Source organism: Cetorhinus maximus, chromosome 14 (genome assembly GCF_964194155.1).
Source record: "Cetorhinus maximus chromosome 14, sCetMax3.hap1.1, whole genome shotgun sequence".
Lineage (NCBI taxonomy): Eukaryota > Metazoa > Chordata > Chondrichthyes > Lamniformes > Cetorhinidae > Cetorhinus > Cetorhinus maximus.
Window position 1 is genome coordinate 62,255,871 of NC_135892.1, and position 23,386 is coordinate 62,279,256.

The following is a 23,386-nucleotide window of genomic DNA, read 5'->3' on the forward strand; positions in this document are numbered from 1 at the left end:
ATCATTCTTTGCTCAAACAATTGGTGAAATGATATTGAATTTCTTCCCTATTAACTGCTTTTAAAGGTATGGTTTCTTGAGATTGTTTACCCTTCAGTACATCACTCAATTGTGTTTTTTATGTGCAAATTTGACCATGAGTGTTGGCAGTGTATTTGAATGTGAGGGTCATCAGATATGCTTAGCCCTTTGCTCACCTGTTAGCCACTGATGAGAATTTCCAACAGAGCTCACTAAAAAGTCATTTGGAATTTGAATGCCACCCAGTTTTCTCTTCCCTAAGCTCGGGATTCTGTGACCACATGCAGCAACCATGCTGCTTCGTTGGCTGAAATGAGCTAATTCAGCACAGAAGAGGAACAAAGCTGGAACCCCCTTAATTTTAAGCCACAGCTGCACACTTGATAATCTCATTAAGTTTCAAAGAATCCCTTCAATACGCACCTTTAAGCCAATGAGTTGTGGAGGCAGGAATATTGGGCTTCAATCTTGTGAGGAATGCCTTGCGTGGACAAATTTTTAAAAATGTGTAAGGACAACCTGCTTTTATACAATGACCTTAATGTAATAAAATGTCCCATGACACTTCACAGAAGCGATTATCAAACAAAAGTTCACACTGAACCACATAAAGGCAGATAAGGATGGTAGAGGTAGATTTTAAGGAGTGACTTAAAAGAGGAAGTATAATAGAGGGGTGAAGAGATTTAGGGAGGGATCTCAAGGGAAAAATCCCACCCCCACCCCCCCATTAGGGGGGAAGTGCAGGAGCGGGTGTGCCTCCGATTGGTGCCATTTTACGTGGGCAGGCCAATTAAGCTCGGAAGCGCTGTGCGCTCCCTGTGTGGGCGGGGGGGATTCTGGGAGTGTGCTCTTTCGCTCATGCGCATGAATTATGCACACAGATCTCCCTGAGGCTAAGTGCTGCCTCAGGGAGATCGACTCGGAATTAAAATATTTAATACAAATGATAAAAAAATTTCCCTGACATATCCCTTCATGTGACACTATCACATGAGTTGGGACATGTCCATAACTTTTATTGAAAGATTGGATAAAAATTTAAATACCCTCATGAAACCTCATCCCGCCTGTGGATGAGGTTTCATGCTTTTTCTGAAACCCGCCAGGACTCCCGGCCTGCCTGCCAACCTTAAGGTTGGACGGGCAGGTCCATTAATTACCATAATTAGTTTTTCAACGGCCTCAATAGGCCGTTGACAGATCAGCTGGCACACAGCTGACTCGGCTGCGCCCCCGCCGACCTGAAAATGGAAATGACACAGGGTGACATCGGGAGCACCGCCCGACATCATCCCGTGTCATTTTACGTGTCGGCGAGTGGGCCCCGCCCCTGCTCGCCAACCGGCAGATCCTGCCCCTAAAGTTTAGGGCCAAGGTAGTTGAAGGTACAGCTGCTAATAGTGAAATGAAAGAAACCAAAGATGCAGAAGAGGACAGAGTTTGAGGAGTGTAGAAATATCAGAGTGTTGTAGGGCTGGAAGAGATTATAGAGATGGGGAAGTGTAGATCATGGAGGGAATTGAACATAAGGATGCAAATAACAATGAAACATCAAAAATGGACCACCCTGCTTCTGTCAGAATACATCCTTGCCAGCTTCAGCCCACTCTAAGATTGTTAGGAATTAACACATAACACAGTGTTCTTAATTTCATTCTCTTTGACCGTGCCATTTGGAATTCTGTCCCTTGTATGCTGAACATTAGATGCAGAGTTAATTGTCACTTGATGAATTAGGATTGCTGAAGCATGGGAAGTGCATTTTTTATTGATGTCAATGTAGTTTTTGCAAATCTTTAACTGCTAACAGCACTCAGTAAGGTAAATTTCAGGAGATCTCTCTTTTACCCTTTTTACCTCTTTAGCAACATATACCTAATACACAAAAATAATAAAATGGTTTTCATACCAGAATTAGACAAAGTAGATTTATTCATTATCTCACCTCACTAAGTTGGACAAGTATCTCTAAGGGGAGAATTTTCTCCCCATCGGTCGGGCTGGGTGGAAGCGGGCGCGTGCGGGCGCGCAGCCGATCACCGCCTGTGATCGGCTGGGCACCAACATTTTGCGTGGGCGAGCCAATTAAGGCCTGCCCAGCGTGAAGCTCACCCGGATACACACCTGATGTCACCGCACATCATTTTACGCATTGGCGTGCAGGGCCCGCCACTGCATGCCGACCAGAAGATTCAGGCCCTTAGAAAAGCAGTACACATCATGGATTTGTGGAACTCAATGGTTAGAATACAATCATACTTAGAGTTAGACAATAGCAAGGGGGAAAAAAAAATCATTGTTTTAAAAGATAAATTAGTCAAATATTCAGAAAACTGCCAATTACAAATCGACAGCTGAGGGCACAACTGCCAATGGTGAAACAAAGGAAATCCTGCAGGCCAGGATTAGAGGAGTGCTGAGAGCTCGAGGAGGTTACAGAGATGGGGAAGGATGAAGCTATGGAGCGATTTGGTTCTATTTTTAATTTATCAATTTGGTCTATTTGCAATTAACCAGAATGCTTAAGGATCAGAGGAGGTTGCCCTAGAAAATATTAATCAATTTGAGTGCCCATTTTTTGCAATGTACTCACCGCAATACAAGAAGCATTATAAACAATAGTGACAAAATACACACAAATATTTTACTGTAGTTTATAGATTGCCATAAAGTTCATAAACATTTTAGCGTTTATTTTAACTGAAATTAAGTTGAAATAAGACCTGAATTTTAAGATCTGAGTTCGAGCCTTTGAGTCCAATGCAAAATATTCACTATTGAACACCTCAAAATAGGAAGTATGCAACGCTTGTAGGAATTTTGCAGTATCAAAAGCAACTTTTTGCACATTATCAAGCGTGTATTAATATCACCACTTGGTGACTGCACATGCAGTCTAAAATGCCTTTAATTGCTGAACAAAAAGTAATACCCTGAGCAGCACCCACAAAAGTACTAAAAACCAAAATGGTTTCCAAACCCAGATTTTTAGAATATATTGGCATTCGATGAAAGTGAAAACTATTGTTACATTAACATACTTTTTAAATCATGTTAGCTTTAAGTGTGAAAAATAATGAATAAAGATCTCTCCAAATTCAATGCATTATGATGGATCCATTATAAAAGGCTTGTTATATTGTTAAAATTGCAGACATTTCTACACAATATAAGACCTCAAAGATCTAGCTTGTTGAAATTCTACTCTAATTTTTAAATACTATTAATACAAATTGGATACAAATCTAAAAAACACAATTTGCTTATCAGCACAAACTGTTACCACATGATTAATGTTGATTAGTATTTCTTCCCCATGCTGTAACTCGGGACAGAATTTCCCCCCCATCAGGGGGGGTGTTGGAGAGCGGGCACGCGGAGGCGTGCCTCCGATCAGCGCCCCCAATTGGGGGCACACCGCCATTTTACGTGGGTGGGCAAATTAAGGCCTGCTCAGCATGATGTCCGCACAGAAGCACTATGCGCTCCCTGTGCCGGCGAGGGGGAACCCCTCAGCTGAGAGTGCGCTCTTTTGCGCATGTGCATGAAAGAGTTCACTCATCTCCCTGAGGCAAAGTGCTGCCTCAGGGAGTTTGGCTGTACATTAAAAAATATTAAAAATAGAAAAACAAATTCCCTGACATGTCCCCTCATGTGTGACTGTCACATGAATTGGGACATGTCCATAGCTTTTAAAAACACTTTAATTAAATTTTCAAAAACCTACATGAAACCTCATCCCACCCGTGGATGAGGTTTCATGCTTTTTCTAATGCCTGCCAGGGCTCCTGGTTAATCAATTACTTAAATGACTCTGTCAATGGCCCTGCCGCACCACCCCCCCACCCCACCCCGGCGCTCGCCAATGGGAAAATCCTGGCCTGGGACTTTAAATTGTGTTGAATGTAGTTTTTATTCAGAATACTTCTGATATTCAAAAAATAAAGGGTGGAAATTGGTTTTGGCTCATTTCCAAGTTCCTAACTAGTAATGCAACAGCAGCTATGCTTCAACGCATCCTTTAATATGTTTTGCACAAGCTGCATGTTGCAACATCACAGGTCAGCTTACACATTTGAGGAGGCCATATTTTGGGCTGTTTGCCTCAATGGCAGAGGCCCTAAGGTAAGTCCCAAGAATGTTGTGCAACAGGGTAGAGGTGATCATGAGGAGTGGGAACCTCCTGGTTCCTGCTTTTAAATTTTAACATTTTTTGGTTGACCACTGCTTAAGCTGCAGTGGTTGTTGCAGAATCCTGAGTGGAGCACATCCAATGGGGACATGTAACGGGGAATAGGTCGCTTTTTCATATTTGCAAGGGCTATAATATATTCTAGGGGATGCCCAGAAAAATAGACCTGATGAATTTGGCAGCAGTTCGAATACACATGCAGAATGGTTGTGGGCAAGCGCATTGCTAAATATGTTACCATTGCACCTACGTTGCATCCAAACCCCTGGGGCAACGTGAGTCAAATTCTCCCCCTGAGGCTACTTTAAACATTACTAGACAATTGGGCATAGTCTAGGATTTTAATGAAACACAACGAGTACTTTTGTTGGCAAAGCGTACCTCTGAATTTTGGCTTATTTTTATCAATTAGAGGATGGAATAGAATAAACTGTAGAGTTCCCCGTATGATTCCCAGTTTTTATTTATAATTGTTAGTTGTGATGGGGTTATCTAGCAGCTGGCTTATCACTGAGATAGGCAACCAATACCTCCTGTTACTTCCCTGTTACAGATGGAGTCCACCATTAATTTGTAGGGAATCTCTAAATGTGACCAAGATTTTGTCAGGCTGATGGGGGTCTTGCCCACTGGTTGAAGAATCAGCAGGAAACTCACATCAGTTCCATGGGGGAGGCCCGATGGAACCAAGTACCTTCAGGTACTTAAGTGGTTACCATTTGGCCTTCCCCTCAAGGGGCGGGCGTGGCTTTCAGAAGCCCTCCCTCTTAACAATGTCGGGTCCCTCAGTCGCAAGGGATCCCTCCTAGGAGTTCGCTGGGTGGTCTTCTGAGGACACAGAAAAGCCATGCTGCCTTCATTTAATCTCTGAGCCGCCACTAAGTCATGGTGGACTCAGGTATAACGGTTGTCAGTTGGTTCATTAATGCCATCCTGCTGCCGGCTACTGGGAATCCTGCATCAGCTCCTCTGCCCTCCGACTTAATCAGGGGAGGTTTTCGCTGCTGCCAGGGGATTGACATGGGGCCTCTCCTGTGATTAAATGGCTGCCATGTTTACGCCCCGATGGGCTGCATTAAGACCAATATCTTAAAATTGCATAGGGGTTTTAGGGGGTGGCAGGGTGGGGCGAACGGTTCTGGGGTAGATTGTGTAGCACTGTGGCCAAAAAAAAAAATCAAAATTTCTAACTTGGCGCCTACTTATTTACTGTGAATAGTTACAACCTTTACAGATAGTGGCGATTGTGTTTCAGCCCTAAATTCCAAACAATCAGGTCTTGAGCTTCTGCCTGGTTGGGCTGAATTATTTTGAAGCAATCCAGCCAAAATCGGCATAGGCAGCATAAAAGATACAGAATTTTAAGTGTGGATTCTGTTCAGCTGAAATCACATTTTTGCAATTTTCTGCACCAGTTTCAAAAAAAACATTGTGCTAGAAGCCAGTCCAGCCACAAAAAACTCGCCACGCCCCAGGCTGAATTAATCACCATTGGGAATTTCAACTAATTGCACTCATTTGCAGGCCTTCAAGGAGGCAAGGGCACGAATATGTTTGAAAAACTTTTGTATGTATTTTATTTTAATTTGCTTAAAAAAAGGTGACTACTGTGCCCCAGCATAACTGAAAAATGGTTCTGTATTTTTTTTTCAAAATCATTTTCATAATTTAATGCCAGGTTACTTATTGGTGGTGGAATGATGCTGTAATTAAAAACGAATGCAATTTTGGGTACGATTCTTGCACGGATTGTTGACTGTGCCCAAAGCAGAAACTCTATCCGTCAATGTTTAGTGGCCTATTTAATCGGGGAGCAACAATTCCCCCCCATCGGGGGGGAAGTGCGGGAGTGGGCCTCTGATCGGCGCCCCCAGTCAGGAGCGCGCTGCCATTTTCGGTGGGGGGGGCCAATTAAATTAAGTCCACTGTGCGGGCAGTGGGGGGATTCTCTCAGCCGGGAGTGTGCTCTTTTGCGCATGCGCACAAACGAGCACACAGGTCTCCCTGAGGCAATGTGCTGCCTCAGGGAGATCGGTTCCAATTCAAAAGTTGAAATAAAGGCAATTAAAAAAATTCCCTGCCATGCCCCCTCATGTGACATGAGTTGGAACATGTCCGTAACTTTTATTTAAGCATGTGTTAAAAATTTAAATACCCTCATGATACCTCATCCCGCCCGTGGATGAGGTTTCTTGCTTTTTCCGAGGCCCGCCTGGGCTCCCAGCCTGCCCGACAACCTTAAGGTTGGACGTGCAAGTTCATCAATCAGGTTAATTATTTTTTTAATGGCATTAATAGGCCAAACTGAAAATCCAAATGATGCGGAGTGACGTCGGGAAGCACGCCAGACGTATCCCTCCCGTCATTTTACGCATCGGCAAGTGGGCCCCGCCCCCGCTCTCCAACCAGAAGATGCTGGCCAGGGGCCCCCAACAGTCATGCACATGCACCTATAGAAATGCCTGAAGCTTAGGAAATGGTGTTAAAATATTGTTACTGTATAGTTAAACACTAAATATATGTAGTTTTGATTTAATCTGAACCCTTTTTCCGATATGAAAAATCTTTTATGCAATCCTCGTAGCAACTTGAGTACACCTTAGCAACAAATGCATTTCACTCAATTAAAACTAGCTGTTGTAACAATTTTTTCATTTTTAAAATAAGCCCCATTATTGATGCAACTTAATTTTTAAAGTTGCTTAATTAATGGGAACAAAATTTACAATGTTAATCTTGAGCCAGAATATGACATTTTAATAAGGGTGAAAATAATGGTATTTTAATTGCTATGCTAAACACTACACACCCTTAGGCATGAAAAAACATCATAAATAAGATTATCTATGTTGTTTCAATGTAATACTTCTCAGTTGCACCCTAATATGCAAACTGCAGTCACTTTCTGAGCAATATATGCTCCTATTAAAGGTTTGAATACATAGAGACAGTAATTCAGTTCATGAAATAATATTCGAAAACGGAAGAAAAACTATATATTTTCAGACATAATAAGCCCTTAAAATACCTGTTGGTATTTCTGGAGATTACATTTCATTCATCAATTGCATTTTGCATTTATAGAATGAATGCGCCTTCTTAATATCACCACATTGGCATTTTAAAAAACCTTCGGAAGTCATTAAGAAGCTATCTGATATAATTTTCTTTACAAAAATGTAATTTTCTGGACAAATCTTAGAAAAGAAAAAATGCTTTGGAAAGAAACAAATATCCGCTCCTGTACTTTTAGGGAAGTAACAACTTCAGGTGTTATAACCACCACCCCACCCCCCCCACCAAGCTGGTGAGAACTAATTTGGTACCTGTTTAAGTGGTTTTATTACTGACCAATGTCAGCAAAGGAATGCTTCCTTTCAGTTGAGACAAAGCAGTGTTGGAAAGTCAAACACTTCGTCTGATTTGCCACCAATGACCATGTTCAGTCAGTCACAGTTCTTTGCTGCACTCGGCATTTCCTATCATGTTAATAAATTACAAGCTGACTCAATAGAGAAATAATTTTTCAACATTTTAATGACATTTTCATTAGCTGTAGTTTTAACAGTGGCTTCCTGGAATGGAAACTGCCAAATCTGTCATTAACTGCACTTTGATCCACATCTATTTAAAACTAAAATTATTTTTTAAAGATATCAGCAAGCATTTTATTCATAATTTTCAACAATCCTAGATACTGGAAAAGTGCTTTTGTATGAGCTTGTCAAATATTTGAATTCAGATCTAGGGCATAGATTTTAATGTTAATTGTTGGACACAAAGTTGGCAGTTGTGGATCAGTGACTATCCATTTCATTGCCATTGACTTCAATTGAACAAAACATCGGAGGGTGAATACAATGGTTTCCTGATCCGCTTCCATCAGTCTTCTGTTCTGAGCTATAAATGTTTTGATCTACGTTTAGATCACCTTTAAAAACAGTGATTTAAATAATGCTATAAAACAATCCCAAATAATTCTCAGTATTTTATATTAGCATGAATTAAATTGTTATGGAAGGCTGGATGACAATATTTTGTATTTGCTTTTCAAAAATAAATTTGCAAACCATGCATCTTTGGGGATATTGTTTCTTAAATTGGATATGACTGAAGTTCTAGCCCAGTTTCAAGTTGCAATTGGTGTAAAACTATCCAAATTAACACAAGACAGCTTTCTGAAGAAAGTTAAAGCAGAAAGGTGTACAACAATATGAAAGTAAATGCTGTTTGTAACATCTCTATTCAGTGCTTCTATTTTATATTTGTAACCTAAATTATGATGAAAATGTTCCTGAAAATATTAATTTCTGGAACAGACTAACAACTCATTAAAACAGTTGGCATGTTATGTAGGGCAGAAGGGTGGTCCTGTTACAAAATCTCTTTTAGGGATTTTAGTTCTCTTTAATGCAAATATGTGTATGTAGAAGCTCTCAGAAATGTCCAATGCTGTCGGAATCATTTCTTCATTCTTCTGATCTTGTCCCAATGCATTGCAACCTGCGGTTGAAAAATGCTTTTTTATTTCCCTGTAATAAAGACATCTAATACAAAGCAGATGTCTGTCACAAAACATTTTTGTCATTGTGACAATACCTTCCCACATGCCCTTGTTCTTTGCTGACTGTGCTCTTGTTTCCCTTCAAGGTCTGGCGCACCTGATGATGGGCGACCAAGGTATGGGTTCCATTCCTTTTTTCCACTGTGCTTCCTTCTTCCCCCCCCCCACATTAGTAGTTGTCTTTAAACTCTCTCTAGAAATAATTCTACAAAAGTTTATACCTCCACTTTGGCTGTTTCAAGAAAATCTGTCTTTCTTTATCCTTCTTTTCTTTTTGCACTTGAGTCAAGCTTTTTGCTTTGTCTTTGTCTTTGTGCAAATTAGGAAAAAGTAAGAACAATTAATGTGAAAATGTCAGTGTTAAAAAAAAATTAAAGCAATGTTAAAATTATCATTGAGTTCTAGCTAGTTTGGAGTGCTTGAAGTCAGGATGTTCAGATAATGCTTGCTTATGTATGAGGTGGTATTTTCACTAATTAGTGCCTGCTCTTACCTTGGAGTGTGATAAATTGTCACACTTTATTGCAACATGTGTGCAGCAGTGTGCTTAAACCATAAACAGAAATGCATGGCTGATTGAAAGTATGTTCTATGCACCTGCCCAGGCTGTTGGAATGCTGGAGGAATGGTTTTGCAAGCAAGTCAACCACATAATTTCACTCCTAATTACTTTCAATGTCCTTTTTAAGTGAGTCAGTTAAATCATGGATCTCCAGGTGTTTTGAATACATGAACTTCCCAACAGAAAATTTCCTTCATAACATGCAATCCATGCTTCCATTTCAATATGCTCATGTTACACCTGTATGTTTACATTATTAAATATATTTTGTTGCTATAATTAGTTGCATTTACATATAACCATGAAACTTATAAATTGTTTCTCTCTTTTTATTCAAATATGCTTACTTCATGGAACCATTCCATCAATTCCATAGGTAAAATTAAAGGTACTAAATGTTTTGTTTTCTTTTCTTTTGGATAATTAAAAAATATATAACTTTAATGGCCACTTATGTATATGGGAAAAGTGGAATTTTTATTTGTTGCTGAAGCTTTATGCTGGTTAAATGAATGTGTGGTTATGATGTTGCATTGCGTTACAAGATCTCAAAGGTAAGGCTATTGGTATTAATGTTTTTGCCTGTTTATAAAGATCATGAGATTCTTATCTGCTTGTTGGACACATTAATTTAGAAAACTAAGAGATAATTCTCCCTTCATGTTGGAAGATAAACATGTTTGTAACTGTAATTTTTAGAATATTTCATTTTCTAGACAAAACCATTCTAATTTTAATTACTGAGACCATGCAATAGAACATTGTCCCTTATAAAACTTGATAAAGTTTTAAATACAATGCCACACATTTTAATTTAAGCAGTTTATTTTTCAATTATATTTAATGTGCATTGAGTAATTGCGTTTAATGTATTGAAATGAGCAAAAGGTACCAAGTTCTAAGTGAGAACAATGTTGGACAAATGTAAATGCTGAATGTTAGATTAGCTCCGTTAAAAGATATTTTAGGTGCCACTTTCAAGATCGCAATTTTAAATGAATATGTGGGATAACATTTTATATAAAAATATTGCAGTTATATTAGAGCAAATACACAACTCTCCTGGTACTCGCAGCCTTAGCCAGTGAATAGCTTAGCCATATTGATACAGAAGGAACTAGAAGTTAGCTGCTGTTAGTTGTGATAGTACTATGAGTTCTACATTCATTGCCTTTAGGTTAAAAAGAGCAAACTTAGCCAGAGGTACCTGCTCGAAGTGCTTGTGTGGATGACATGTGTGGATAAGTTTTAGTTTTAGTTTTGATAGTCCTGCAGTTGAAAACTGTTCACACTTACTGTCAAGGTTCAAAGGTGAATATTAATCACTTTGGTTAGATACTGGTGCTGTTAAGCCATGCTGTTAAACCGTAAGAGAGGGAAGAACCTTGATGAGGAAAACAATTAGCAGTTATAAAATAGATATTTAATTTAGGGATTAGATGATATAATTTAGATAGTAATTTGATCTATACGTTTGAAATATGTTAACTGCTCTCTGTTTACATTTTGCCTAGTAGGTTGCTTTTGAGATTTAATTTAGGGAGAAATTGGTGTGTGAGGGGCCTAAATGGATGGCTTACTCAGAAGCCAGAAAGGAAACAAACCTGGCCAATTTTAATTCTCAGGTCTTTTTTTCATAATTCACATCAGGCTCTATAGTCCCACTATTGAAGAGTTAATCCAGTGCTAAATCAAAGAAGTCAAAAAATTCTCTGATCAGTATTCTCTGCTGAACTAGCTGATCTGAGCAAGGGCAACAGTGGGACGACTACACTGGTCTCACCATCCCTTGGTTAGGGAAGAGAAAATTGGATACTGTTCCCACCCCGATCAATATCTCATCTCAAAGTGGAAGTGCATATGTGTGGATGTTAAAGGTGGATGGGATAGGCTTGATGTGATTGACTAACCTGACAGCATTAGTTGTGAAGATTCACAAATAAATAATCATAATTTGAGTGAGGTACTGAAGAGCTACTTGTACAGTGGAACTATATCCCAGTATGAGGGGATGACTTTAGAAGAAGGGGAAATGATTAAACTAGTGATAAAAGAAAAAGATACAACAGAAGTGATAGACTGTCCCGTCGCTTCAAAAGATGAGTATTCAGCTAGGAAACCAGTTGTTTACCATCTTGGATGATGTCATCTCTTGTGATGTTAAACCGAATCTTGATTTGCAGATCCAATTGCAAATGTTGCGTATGAAGTCACTGTTCAAGGAGTGGGTGAAGGCACTGGCTTTGCAGTGTGCTCGGTTATCCTACAGGGCCTAACTCTGTTCTCCTCAAATGTTGCGATTGTTTGATGACCGAGAGTTCTCCAATTAGGTCTGTCCAGGGTTGTTGTTTCCCATGTAGTGGGGTCCCACTTACAGGCTTTGAGATTGGCTTTCAAAATGCCTTTGTACATAAGTTTGGAGCGTCCTTTGGTGCAGGTTCGCAAGCTCATCTGGCTGTAGAATACTGCCTTTGGTATGTGGAATCCTCCATGTAAACCATAAGTCCAATCCAGCAAAATTGAGCTCTGATGAGCACGCTCTCAGTACCAGGTATGTGGCATGAACTTTGGTGTTAAGGATTTTGTGCTGCCACGTGATGTCATAGACGAACCTTCAGCGAAGATGCAATGCATGTAGTTGCTTTATGTGATGCCAGTAGGTTGTCCATGCCTCAAGAGCCATAGATAAGAGATGTATGAACCATTATCTGGTAGACTTTGATCTTTGTTTTGAGACAAATTCCATGCACTCTCCAAATGGGTAGCCTGCTGAATGCTGAGCTTGCTTTTGCCAGATGATAGGTGATTTCATCATCCAACTGAGGTTGTTGAAGAGGATACTCCCAAGATAGAAGAACTTATGAACTGAGTTGAAGGATGTATTGTTGATTGTGACTATGGGGTCTTGGGGTTTGTGACCATGGGCAGATTGGTACAAAATCTGTCTTTTTCAGATTTACTGTAAGGCTGAAGCATTTTGACGCTTGAGCAAACAGGATGTCCTCAGAAGTTGTACGACAGAAAAAGGTGTTTTAATGGGTAATAGAAATACATTTATGGCATTCAAAGTCATATGAAGATTAAGACACAATAAGTTATTTTCTTAATTTAAATTTATAAACATACCTTTATGTGCCAACAAGGCAGGGTATTGTTTAATTAGCAAATTTTAACTGAATTAATATGTAAAGCAGGTAAAATTATATGGTAAAACAAAACACTACTATATTTATGGGCTGAATTTTATGCAGGAATGGGACCCCCTCACACCGCCGCCCCCCCCCTCCCCCACCCCCCCAGCTGCCTTCACAATTGGTCATTGCACATGCCATTGGGCTTTTAATTGGCTTTGAACAGGCCACGCCGAGGAGAGCTACAGGCCATTCAAATTGCTGGACTTTCTCCTTCGGCAGCTGTGGCTACTTCTGGGACTGCAGTAGGCTCCGAAGAAGAACTATGGAGTCTGGCCTTACAGATAAGTCCGAGGTCTTTGGGTGGCAGGTCCTGGTGATGTGGGTGGGGGGGTGCCAGGATTTCTATGGGTGCAAATGGGGATTGGTAGGCGATGTCACTGTCATGGTGCTCAGTTTTACAAACCCCCTCTCCCACCTGCCATTCCACCCTCGGGAAGCAGCGTAAAATTCCAGCCTATGGGCTGAATTTTGCCGTTGGCGAGCAAGGCCCTTCGCTCGCCGACGCGCAAAATGACGCAGGATGACGTCAGGGGGAAACCCCCCCCAATGTCATCCCGCCCCATTTAAATCTTCAGGAAGGCAGGGGCACAGCCAAATCAGCTGTGCGCCCACCGACCTGTCAATGGCCAATTGAGGCCATTAACAGGATAATTAAAACAATTAAAGGACCTGCCCGCCCAACCTTAAGGTTGGTGGGCAGGCCAGGAGCCGCCCGGCGGGGAATAGAAAAAACATGAAACCTCATCCACCAGCGGGATGAGGTTTCATGTAGGGTTTAAAAAACTTTGATAAAGTTTTAGTGAAATTTATTAATGTGTCCCATCTCATGTGACATTGTCACATGAGGGGAACATGTTAAGGATTTTTTAATTTTTCTATTTTCAATGTTTGTACACCTTTCAGCGATCTCCCTGAGGCAGCACTTAGCCTCAGGGAGATGTGCGCCCTTTTGTGCGCATGCGCGAAAGAGTGCACTCTCGCATTTGGGGAAACCCACCCGCCCACACAGGAAGCGCATAGCGCTTCCTGCCGGGCGTCACGCTGGGTGGGCCTTAATTGGCCCGCCCACATAAAATGGCGGGGGTGGGCCCGCTTCTCCGGTGGGGATCGGCTCCCTATCCGTCGGAGATTGGATCGGGCCCACCCGCCCGACAGGCAGAAAATTCTGCCCTATGAGTTGAAGATCGGTTGAACTGTCAGATTATCTTTAAATCTGTCATATTAATCATTTGTGGATTTTCAGATTTAATTTGAAATCAAAATAATTTGGAAACATCAGTCTATATGGAGAAAGATTCTGATTTACCAATAATCTTGTGAGAAGTATTTTAAATATTGTAACAGTGGCACAGTGGCATGTAATTTCTGGCTACATAGTGAGAATATCTGAGAAGGACATTAAGGGAGTGAAATTTGCCAATACCAGTAGCACAAAATGGGTTCATAACGATTCAGCAGCCTATTTTACCCCGTGCCCGGATTACTTTTTCATTAACATCAATTATAAAGAAAATCAGGCGCGATGCAAGATGGGCTGCCAGTTCGCTTTACACAACTGCCATTGACCAATTTCATTTTGTAATGTTGCTGTGAGCTTATTCATTATTGCATTCTTAACTGGAAAGAGTAATACCCTAATTCTCATTCATTGCAATATGTTGATTGCATGATGGATATGTTTGCATGATAAAGGTACAAGCTTGCTATGATGGTTGTTTTAGTGTTTTACATAATGAGAGGGAAGTCCAAAGGACGTTTTTATGTGCAATTAGTTATAGTTTTGATATCGAGCTTGAGTTTAGTAGGGCACAGAGATCTGTCAGATAAGAACCTTCTATTAAACTAGTGGACTCTTTCCTCAGAGGGATCTGTTTTCCCATTGTCTGTTTTTTGGTATAGGATTTAGTTGGTAGTTTTATGAGAAACGGCAATGGGAAAATGTGTCTTGAGAGTCTAAAAAAGAAGCTCTTGATTTTTTTTCTTCCTCGTCTAGAGTTTCTCCAATTAGTAAATCTTTTAACGATCCTTTATGGCCAGCTGATAGAAATTATACAAGAAAGGCTCAGCATGCCTGACCTCTGGTTTTCCCTCCCGTTTCACGTGATAGTCTCTGGCTTCTACTTGGCACTCACACATTTGGACTGAGAATGCACTGGGTGAGAAATTTTCACCATGATCTAACATTGATGTAGCACGTGTCTTCGAGTTGTGACTTTATTGTCCTGTGCCTGTGCCAATGAGTTGCCATCTGAAGACATAACAAAATAAGTTTCAATCATTATTTTATATTCACTGATTTCCATGAGGTAGCTTATTGGTTTTTAGTTGCTTTGTGCTTGTGCCATACATTTTTGTCTCAGCTATTAATTGGTTGTCAGTTGTATGAACATTAATGGGAATATTGTGTGAGGTAAGATAAAAGCATTAATTCAGGTGACAAGAATAAACAAATTTAGTGTGCAGCAGCTGGTTTAAACTTCTGCCAGTGGGTTAGTTTTTCTAATTGAAATAGCATCAACTTGTTAGATTAACGTTGTCCCATTCCATGTGTGTAGATATGCGCACAGTTTTAATTAATTAATTAAATTTAACAGCGTACGACTGGAGGAACATAAGCCACTCAATTTTGCTGTCATTACTTTGTTTTGAGGACTGGAAATTCTAAGCTGGTTGGTGCAGACAATTTTTGGATTTTAATGCCAAAACGGCTGTCAGCTTTGTTTGCCTTCTAGTCTTATTAAACAGTAATTGTTGAGAAATGCATGACTGTAGCTGTTCTGTTTAATTTACGAGTGAAATTAAGATATTCTGATTAAAATATTACTTCAGTTTTAAGGACATTGGTACTTTTAGCAAATTTCTAAAAAGCATTCTGAAGATTTAATTGCATTTTTTTTAGAAATGGTAGTGAGATTTGTTCTAATTGCAGTGTTAACAATGTCATGAAAACAAAAATTGGAGTAAATATTCCTCGTGTTCTCTTTCCTGGATGTTATACTTATTATCTCTTCCTTAAGCAAATAAAAGGGGCTGGATTTTTGTTCCCAAGTCCCGATCCCTCCTTTGGAATGAAATGTAGTCTGGGAGCTCAGAAATGTTGGAAATGGGACCCGAAGGGGGATTTTGGAAGAGGTGGCCAATGAAGCGACCATCCCCAGCAGCCCCATCCAAGTAAGGATGGCAGGTGGGCTCCACAACCTGGAGAAACATTTGGAGTGCCTGAGGCTCTGGCAGCCCAGCCAGAAGAGATGAGCACAGCCAATATAGGCAGGAGAACAAGACGACACCTCCAGGTGAAGGCTGAAGACTATAGGAAATTTAAAAATAAAATGTGCCTCCAGCTGCTAGGCCAGCATTGTACAGTTAAATGCTTTATCATTGCATTTAAATGAGGCATTACTGATCCCAAGTCTGCCGCTGCGACACCCCTCCATCCATTCAAAGGGCTTCGGCCTTACTCAGAGAGGGGCTAGATGGGCCTCAATAGAGTGCCTCAGTAGGTATTTCGGTTGGCCTAATTGGCCACTGAGGAGAGAAAGGAGAAAAATCTTCTTTGTCACTTGTGGTAAATGTGAGTTTGAAGAGTGCACTTACAATTTTGCTACCAATAATAAGTAGAGGAGACAATACTACACTTGTAAACACAATGCCTCCAACCTTCAAATTTGAACTATATGAAGAAGAGAAAAAATGAAAAAGAACTATTTCAACATATTTAGGATTTTTTTTCATAACATGATTTTAGCAAATGGGTTGCTTTCAACGATATATTGGCTCTCAGTTCTGAGGAACAGCCTGCATTGCTTGCTTCAAGTAGGGCAACTTGATGTAGATGCAGTATAAATATCCCTTCACTCCACAGAATATCTGTATTAAATAATAATCCAGGATAAAATATGTTCCTAAATTCAATTAGAAATAATCACTACATGCTTATAAATGTTTTTGTAAAAATAAACTAGAACTGTCAAATGAGTTTAAAAAAATCACAATCTTGCAACTAAATATTTTAATCTCTGTTTATTTTATTTTTAATTACATATTTAATAGAATTACTGCATCCATCTCATAGAAGTTTGTTTTATTATTGATGTCCAAAGTATTTCTTTGCACTAGATGGGATACATGTGTATTCACGCCTTAAATTCAATCAATTACGTATTTTTGGAATGCTCCTTATTATTACAGATATCCCTGTGCAGTTAATTTATTTAATTAGTCCACTGGAAACTGGATCAATTGTTTATGTTCCAAAATACCAAACCTTATACGTGCTACAACCACAGTTAAAATAGATATACAAAGAAAATGGCTATAGACTGTGAATGCTGGAAATCTGAAATAAATACTGAAAGTCTAGCAGCACCTGTGAAGAGAGAAACCACATTAACTTTTCAACAGAACTGAAATATGTCAGAAATGAACAACTTTTAAGCATGTAGAGAGCCATGGAAAAGTGTACGGGGAAAGAACAAAAGGGAAGGCCTGTGATAGTGCGTATGGCAGGTGTAATTAAATGACAAAAGGGGGTGCCGGGAGTTGATAATAGATCAACTAATGAAACAAAAGATGGGTCCTGAGGAGGTGAATATGGTTACAGCGCAATAGCAGAGGCGGGTGGGCAACATGGAAAATCTGGCAAAATGGAGAAGGCTGCTGGGACCTGTCTCTTGAGTCAGCTAAGTTGTCCAGGGTCCAACTGGCATCCTAGAGTGGATTGATTACGGTGAGAAATGGGCGTTGTTTTTAAAATATTTCTGGGGAATATTGTGCTATTCTGTGAAAAGGCTGTGTGTGTTTGTATGTCTGTGTATGATTTAATTAAGCTGGGCAGAGATTAATAGGAGACAAAAGCATAAAAGCAAAGTACTGTGGATGTTAGGAATCTGAAATAAAAACAGAAAATGCTGGAAAAACTCAGCAGGTCTGGCAACAATCTGTGGAGAGAGAAACAGAGTTAACGTTTCGAGTCCTATGACTCTTCGGAGCTAAAGAAGAGTCATATGGACTTGAAACGTTAACTCTGTTTCTCTCTCCACAGATTCTGCCAGACCTGCTAAATTTTTCCAGCATTTTCTGTTTTTATTATCAATAGGAGGCAGATTGTCTAGGTGGTTAAAAACATGAAACGGATAGAGGTGTTAGTTTTGAGGTACAAATGAATAGTGTAGATCTAACATTTGCATTTTTAGATGAGTGGAGAGCTTGTTTGAATATCAAAGGGAGTCAGATGTGCAAAGAAACATGTTTACATCTTTCAGGAGTTCCATAGGTGAATAGAAGTGGAGATAAGATATATTATTGACCCGCAAGCAAAGACAAGATGGAAACATGAAGGATCTCATATTTGAAAGGAATTGAGTTTCAAAGAGGTGTGAGAACAATGGAAATTGAGATGAAAGGGCAAAAAGGTATTTTAGAGTTAATGCGGAGACCTTAGGGTAGCTGTTTGAGCTGCGGTGGCTGTTTGAGCTGTTGGGTTGTTGAGCTGGTGCTGTCAGATGTAGCAGCTGGAGCTTGGGCTGGGAGAGGACACAGTTTGAATCAACCATCCAGTCAAGCCAGAAAAGTCTTGGGTTGCAAAAAGCAGTTTTATTTTGAAGTTTGGATCTCCACCGCAGAGTGGAAGAGGGTCAGAGGTCATGTGGTATGTCTTTATTTAAGCTACAGCAATTTGCCTTGGGTAATATTACTAGATTTTCTATAGTTAAACATCTATCAGGGAGTGTTGCCTGGATGGTGTTTAATTGTGATTCTGACCAAGTAAAGAGTCTTTTTGGGGAATGTTTTGTGAGACTACGTTTAACTGTGTATCTGTAATCTTTTGTGCTTATGTTTTCTTTTATTCATGTTAATAAAACTTTTGAGATTTAAAAAAAATACAAGTAAAAGTGCTATTGGACTTCTTACTGCTGAGACCAGAACATTCCCTTCTCATTTTCAGAATACAAAAAAGGGTATGGCCCGTAAGCCAAATTTCCCTTAGGATTTCATTTGCGCAGCAATTAACATCGGCTGTGATCATAACATTACCTTCTTCAAATGACATTAAAACCAAAAGATGTGAAGAAGAGGACTGCTTAATGCCCTGTCAGCATTCCGTAGGGACCGTTCCCTCTGGGACACCCTGGTCCACTCCTCCATCACCCCCCACACCTCAACCCTTCCCACAGCACCTTCCTATGCAGTCGCAGAAGGTGCAATGCCTGCCCCTTTACTTCCCCCTTCCTCACCGTCCAAGGGTCCAAACACTCCTTTCAAGTGAAGCAGCACTTCGCTTGCACTTCTCTCAATTTGACCTACTGCATTTGCTGCTCCCAATGCGGTCTCCTCTACATTGGAGAGACCAAACGCAGATTGGGTGACCGCTTTGCGGAACACCTTTGGTCTGTCCGCAAGTATGACCCAGACCTTCCTGTTGCTTGCCATTTTAACACACAACCCTGCTCTCATGCCCACATGTCCGTCCTTGGCCTGCTGCAATGTTCCAGTAAAGCTCAACGCGAACTGGAGGAACAGCACCTCATCTTCTGATTAGGCACTTTACAGCCTTCCGGACTTAACATTGAGTTCAACAACTTCAGATCATGAACTCTCTCCTCCATCCTCACCCCTTTTTCATCCCCTTTTTTCAAATATTTTTTAATTTTTATATATATTTTTCCTACATATTTCTATTACTATTTTTAAATTTTATTTCCATTCATTGTTTTATCCCCACCTTTTAGCCTATTTTGATCTTTTCTCCCTCACCATCCCCTCCCCTCACCTCACCCCTATTAGGGCCATCTTTCAATTTCTCATCCTGCTTTCTCCTCGTGATGTTGCCATTAGCACCTCCTTTAGCCAGTATCACCACCATCAACACTCCTTCGACCTTTTGTTTATGACATCTTTTTCAATCTCTCCTTTGCCTCTATCTATCATTGGCCTTCTATCCAGCTTCATCTGTCCCACGCCCCTTAAACAATATATATTTCACCACATTTCTACTTCTCTTTAGTTCTGAAGAAGCATCATCTGGACTTGAAATGTTAACTCTGTCTTTCTCTCCACAGATGCTGTCAGACCTGCTGAGTTTTTCCAGCAATTTTTGTTTTTGTTACTGTTTAACCTCTGTTGGGTCGCTTCTCTATCGCTGGAGTGGCATATGACACTTTCAATGTCCCAGTTGATGATCTGTGTGAGGGCTGCTTAAGCACCCTTGCAGGCACATTGTGCCTTCCAGTCCACAGCACACCTTTTTGATAGATCTGAATACCCCTGACAGAACGTCCAATGCAGGAAAATGAATGCAAAACCATTGTTGCACAGTACAGTATCCACTTCTGGAATGTCTTACTTCAGTAGTTTATGTGTTTATTTGAGGTGGAATTTGGGGAAATGGGTTTGAGAGGTTAGCCTCATCTGCTTGACTTCAATTTAAATGAGGTGGGGTGGGCATTCAGCAGACCCTTAAAGAAGACTGCTGATTTCATTTTGCAGAAAAATGTTGATGCTGTGTTACCCAGGTGTGTTTGAGATATAATGCATTACTCTCCTATTTCACTCCATTTAATGCTTCAAATCATCCGCAAAAAGAGTAGTAATTCAAAGGAAAATTCAGCTCAATTTGTAAGGACTTCTATAATTTCAGTTTGAGGTTCATTTTTCATATAAATGAAGGTCCAAATTTTTACAGAGATAGACAGCATAAAATTAGTCACCTTGCCTGTCCTTCAGTTTATGCAGCAATGTTTGAAATTGGGGATGGTTCTCTGAATGATGTGGTTTTGATTTATTGTGAGTAGACATTATTGTATGTATGTGTTGCTTTATGCTAGTTTTTCTTCGATGTTTCAGTTCCCGCGAGCATTTTTTCAATAAGTTTTGATCAGTCTAGTTATTTTCAGAACAAGTCTCAATTATGATGGAATTGGTTTCTCCAATTGTGTTTTGCATCAATTTTTCGTGTTCATCTGCCAGAAGGTCTATCCATCTATCATGCTAAAGGTAGATTTCTATCATATTTCTGATGAGCGAGCATTGGGGCTTGAAATGACAGCTGCTGCAAGATGTTACCTTGAAATGGGGTATGAGAATGTGCAATCCTATATTTGTTTCAATGCCTATCTGATGGATTTCAGAAAAGCAAGTAATTGTTGTCGAACCACTATTTTGACAAGGCATCGGTAAGGGCTCATGCTGTGCTTAGGCAGATCGCACCATTGTCAAAATTCCTTGTGAATTGTGCTACTCATCGTATTACCTAAGGTGAATTCCTGGCGCCTGCTACCTACTTAACAAAATCATAAACTAGTGCTTGTCAGTTGTCAAAGACGCCCTAGTGACTATCTTCCTGTAGCATGTTGAAGAAAGAAAAGTCTGGTCTCTTTGAGATCAAATTTGCTCTCAGTTAATGTGCTTGGAGATTGGAAGAAAAGTGATTCTCTGTGGAAGACTTAGTGTTTCATTACCAGAACAAGACTTGCCTGCCGTATCAGGCTTTTATTCATGATTGCCTTCTGTGCCTGCTTCTTTGGGAACTGGATGGTTGACCTGCCCCTGGAGACTGCAATTCTTCTTCTTCAATTCAATAGTCAGAGCAAATCAATGACCTTAATAGGTCAAATTGAATTTTCAAGATTGAGATCAGTTGATTTTTGTTGGGTAATGATGTCAAGGGATATAGAACAAAGATGACTAAATGGAGTTCAGGTGCAGATCAACCATGATGCAATTAACTAGCAGAGCAAGCTTGAGGGACTGAATGGCATACACCTATTCCTGTGGTAAGAGACAGTTGAGAAGTTAGGGTTTTCCTAGAACGTCATGTTTGAATCCCTCCAATCAGGTTTCCACCCCTGCCATAGTATCAAAACCACTCTTATCATAGTCACAAATGACATCTTATGTCACTATGATAATGATGAACTTTCCCTCCTTGTCCTTCTCAACCTGTCTGCAGTCTTTGATACTGTTAGCTACACCATCCTCCTCCAATGCCTCTCCACTGTCATCCAGCCGAATAGGACAGCTCTCACCTGATTCCATCCTTATCGTTCTTCACGTTTGACCTCTAGATGATTTCTCACCATCACTAAGACCACCTATTTGTAGCACCATAATATCGCCCGACTTCACCCCTGTCTCAGCACATCTGCTGCTGAAGCCCACACTCATGCCTTCGCTACTTCTAGATTTTACTATTCCAATGCACATCTGGCTGGTCTCCCACATTCTGCCCTCCATAAACTTGACATCATCCAAAACTCTGCTGCCTGTGTCTTAACTGGCACCAAGTCCTGTTTACCTTGTGCTCACTGACCTATATTGGCTCCGGATCAAACAATATCGTGATTTTAAAATTCTCATCCTTGTTTTTGAATCCCTTTGGGGTCTCGCCCTACCTCTTTCTGTAACCTCTTCCAGCCTCACAACCCTCCAAGATATCTGCACTCCTCTAATTCTGGCGTCTTGAGCAACCTCCAACTTTAATCGCTGCACCATTGGTGGTTTTGTCTTCTGTTGTGTAGACCCTAAGCCCTTTCCATACCTCTCCCAACTCTTCCTTGTTTCCCTCCTTTAAGATATTTCTTAAAACATACCTCCTTGTCCATGCTTTCGGTCATCTGATCTAATATATCCTTATGTGGCTCAGTGTCATATTTTGTTTTATAATGCTCCTGTAAAAAGCCTTGGGCCGTTTTATTCTGTTAAAGGCACTATATAAATATAACTTGGTGTTGTTGACATGTTAGAGGTCTTCAAAATTATGAATGGTAAATATAATACAAAAATAATTCAAAGCGAGTTTAGAAAAAGATGTATTTATATAACATAGTTAGAAATGATTCTGTCACACAGTATAGAGGAAGCAGAAAACCTCTTTTATTTTAAAGTGAATTAATTAGTTGCAGAGTGAGTGTTCACTTCACATCTGGCAAACAGAAACTCTGGCAATTGATCAGTACTTGGTTATTTACTTAACCCCAAGACCAAAATAAAAGATACCAAACTACCAGTCTCATCTCCAAATTCTCTTTCCTTTTGGATTGAACCAGACTATTTGTAATGCTGGCATTCTATTTGACATTTTGAGCTCCATTTCCAACCCCATATTATTTACACCACAAAGATGTCCATGTCTATCTCCATCACATCACCTCCCTTAATTCCACCTCAACCTATCTGCCACTGTCATCTATGCCTTTGTCACTTTCATATTTAATTACTGCAATGGTGTCTTGGTTAGCCTGCCATCCTCCTCTGTAAACTTTAACTCATCCAATATTCTGTCCTGCTGATCTACATTGCTTTCTGATCCCCCAAAGGCTACAATTTAAAAAGAAAATCCTATTGCTTAAATCCCTTATGGCCTTGCCCTTCCACATCTCTTTAACTACCTTCACCCTACACCCACATCCACCCCTCCCCACTCCAAAGTTTCCATTTCTCTGACTCTGTCCTTTTGCTCACCCCTCCCTCTCTTTGCACATCAGTGGTGGAATTGCCTTCAGCTATCTAGGTCCTAGGCTCTACAATTCTTTCTGTGAACATCTCTGCCTCTCCACCTTCCTCTCGTATTAAGACCTTGTTTAAAATCCATCTCTCCAAGCTGTCAGTCGCTCCTAATTTCTTCTTTCTTTAGCTTCACGCTCACTTTTGACTAATTATGCCACTGTTAAGTGCCTTAGGATGCTTTTTCTGTCATATATGCTTTATTTAAAAAAATTGCTGCTTTTGAGTGCTGGCAGTTGTGTCAGAGGAACAAAACATCCAACTTGCATACTGCACCCAGGTGCATTGTGAACACCACTATCTCTGATTAGAATATTTGTAACTTCTAGCTATCAACAAAATGCAGGGTT

At 40.2% G+C, this 23,386-nt stretch overlaps 1 protein-coding gene across 1 annotated transcript in view; it reads left to right on the forward strand.

Annotated features, from left to right (window-relative positions):
• The window catches only part of nrxn1a (neurexin 1a), a 1,849,731-nt gene that overhangs the window by 148,500 nt on the left and 1,677,845 nt on the right, over positions 1-23,386 (forward strand). Inside the window, exon 4 of the mRNA XM_078556994.1 lies at positions 8,867-8,896. Coding sequence (XP_078413120.1) covers positions 8,867-8,896 — 30 coding nt within the window. The remainder of the gene's footprint in view (positions 1-8,866; positions 8,897-23,386) is intronic.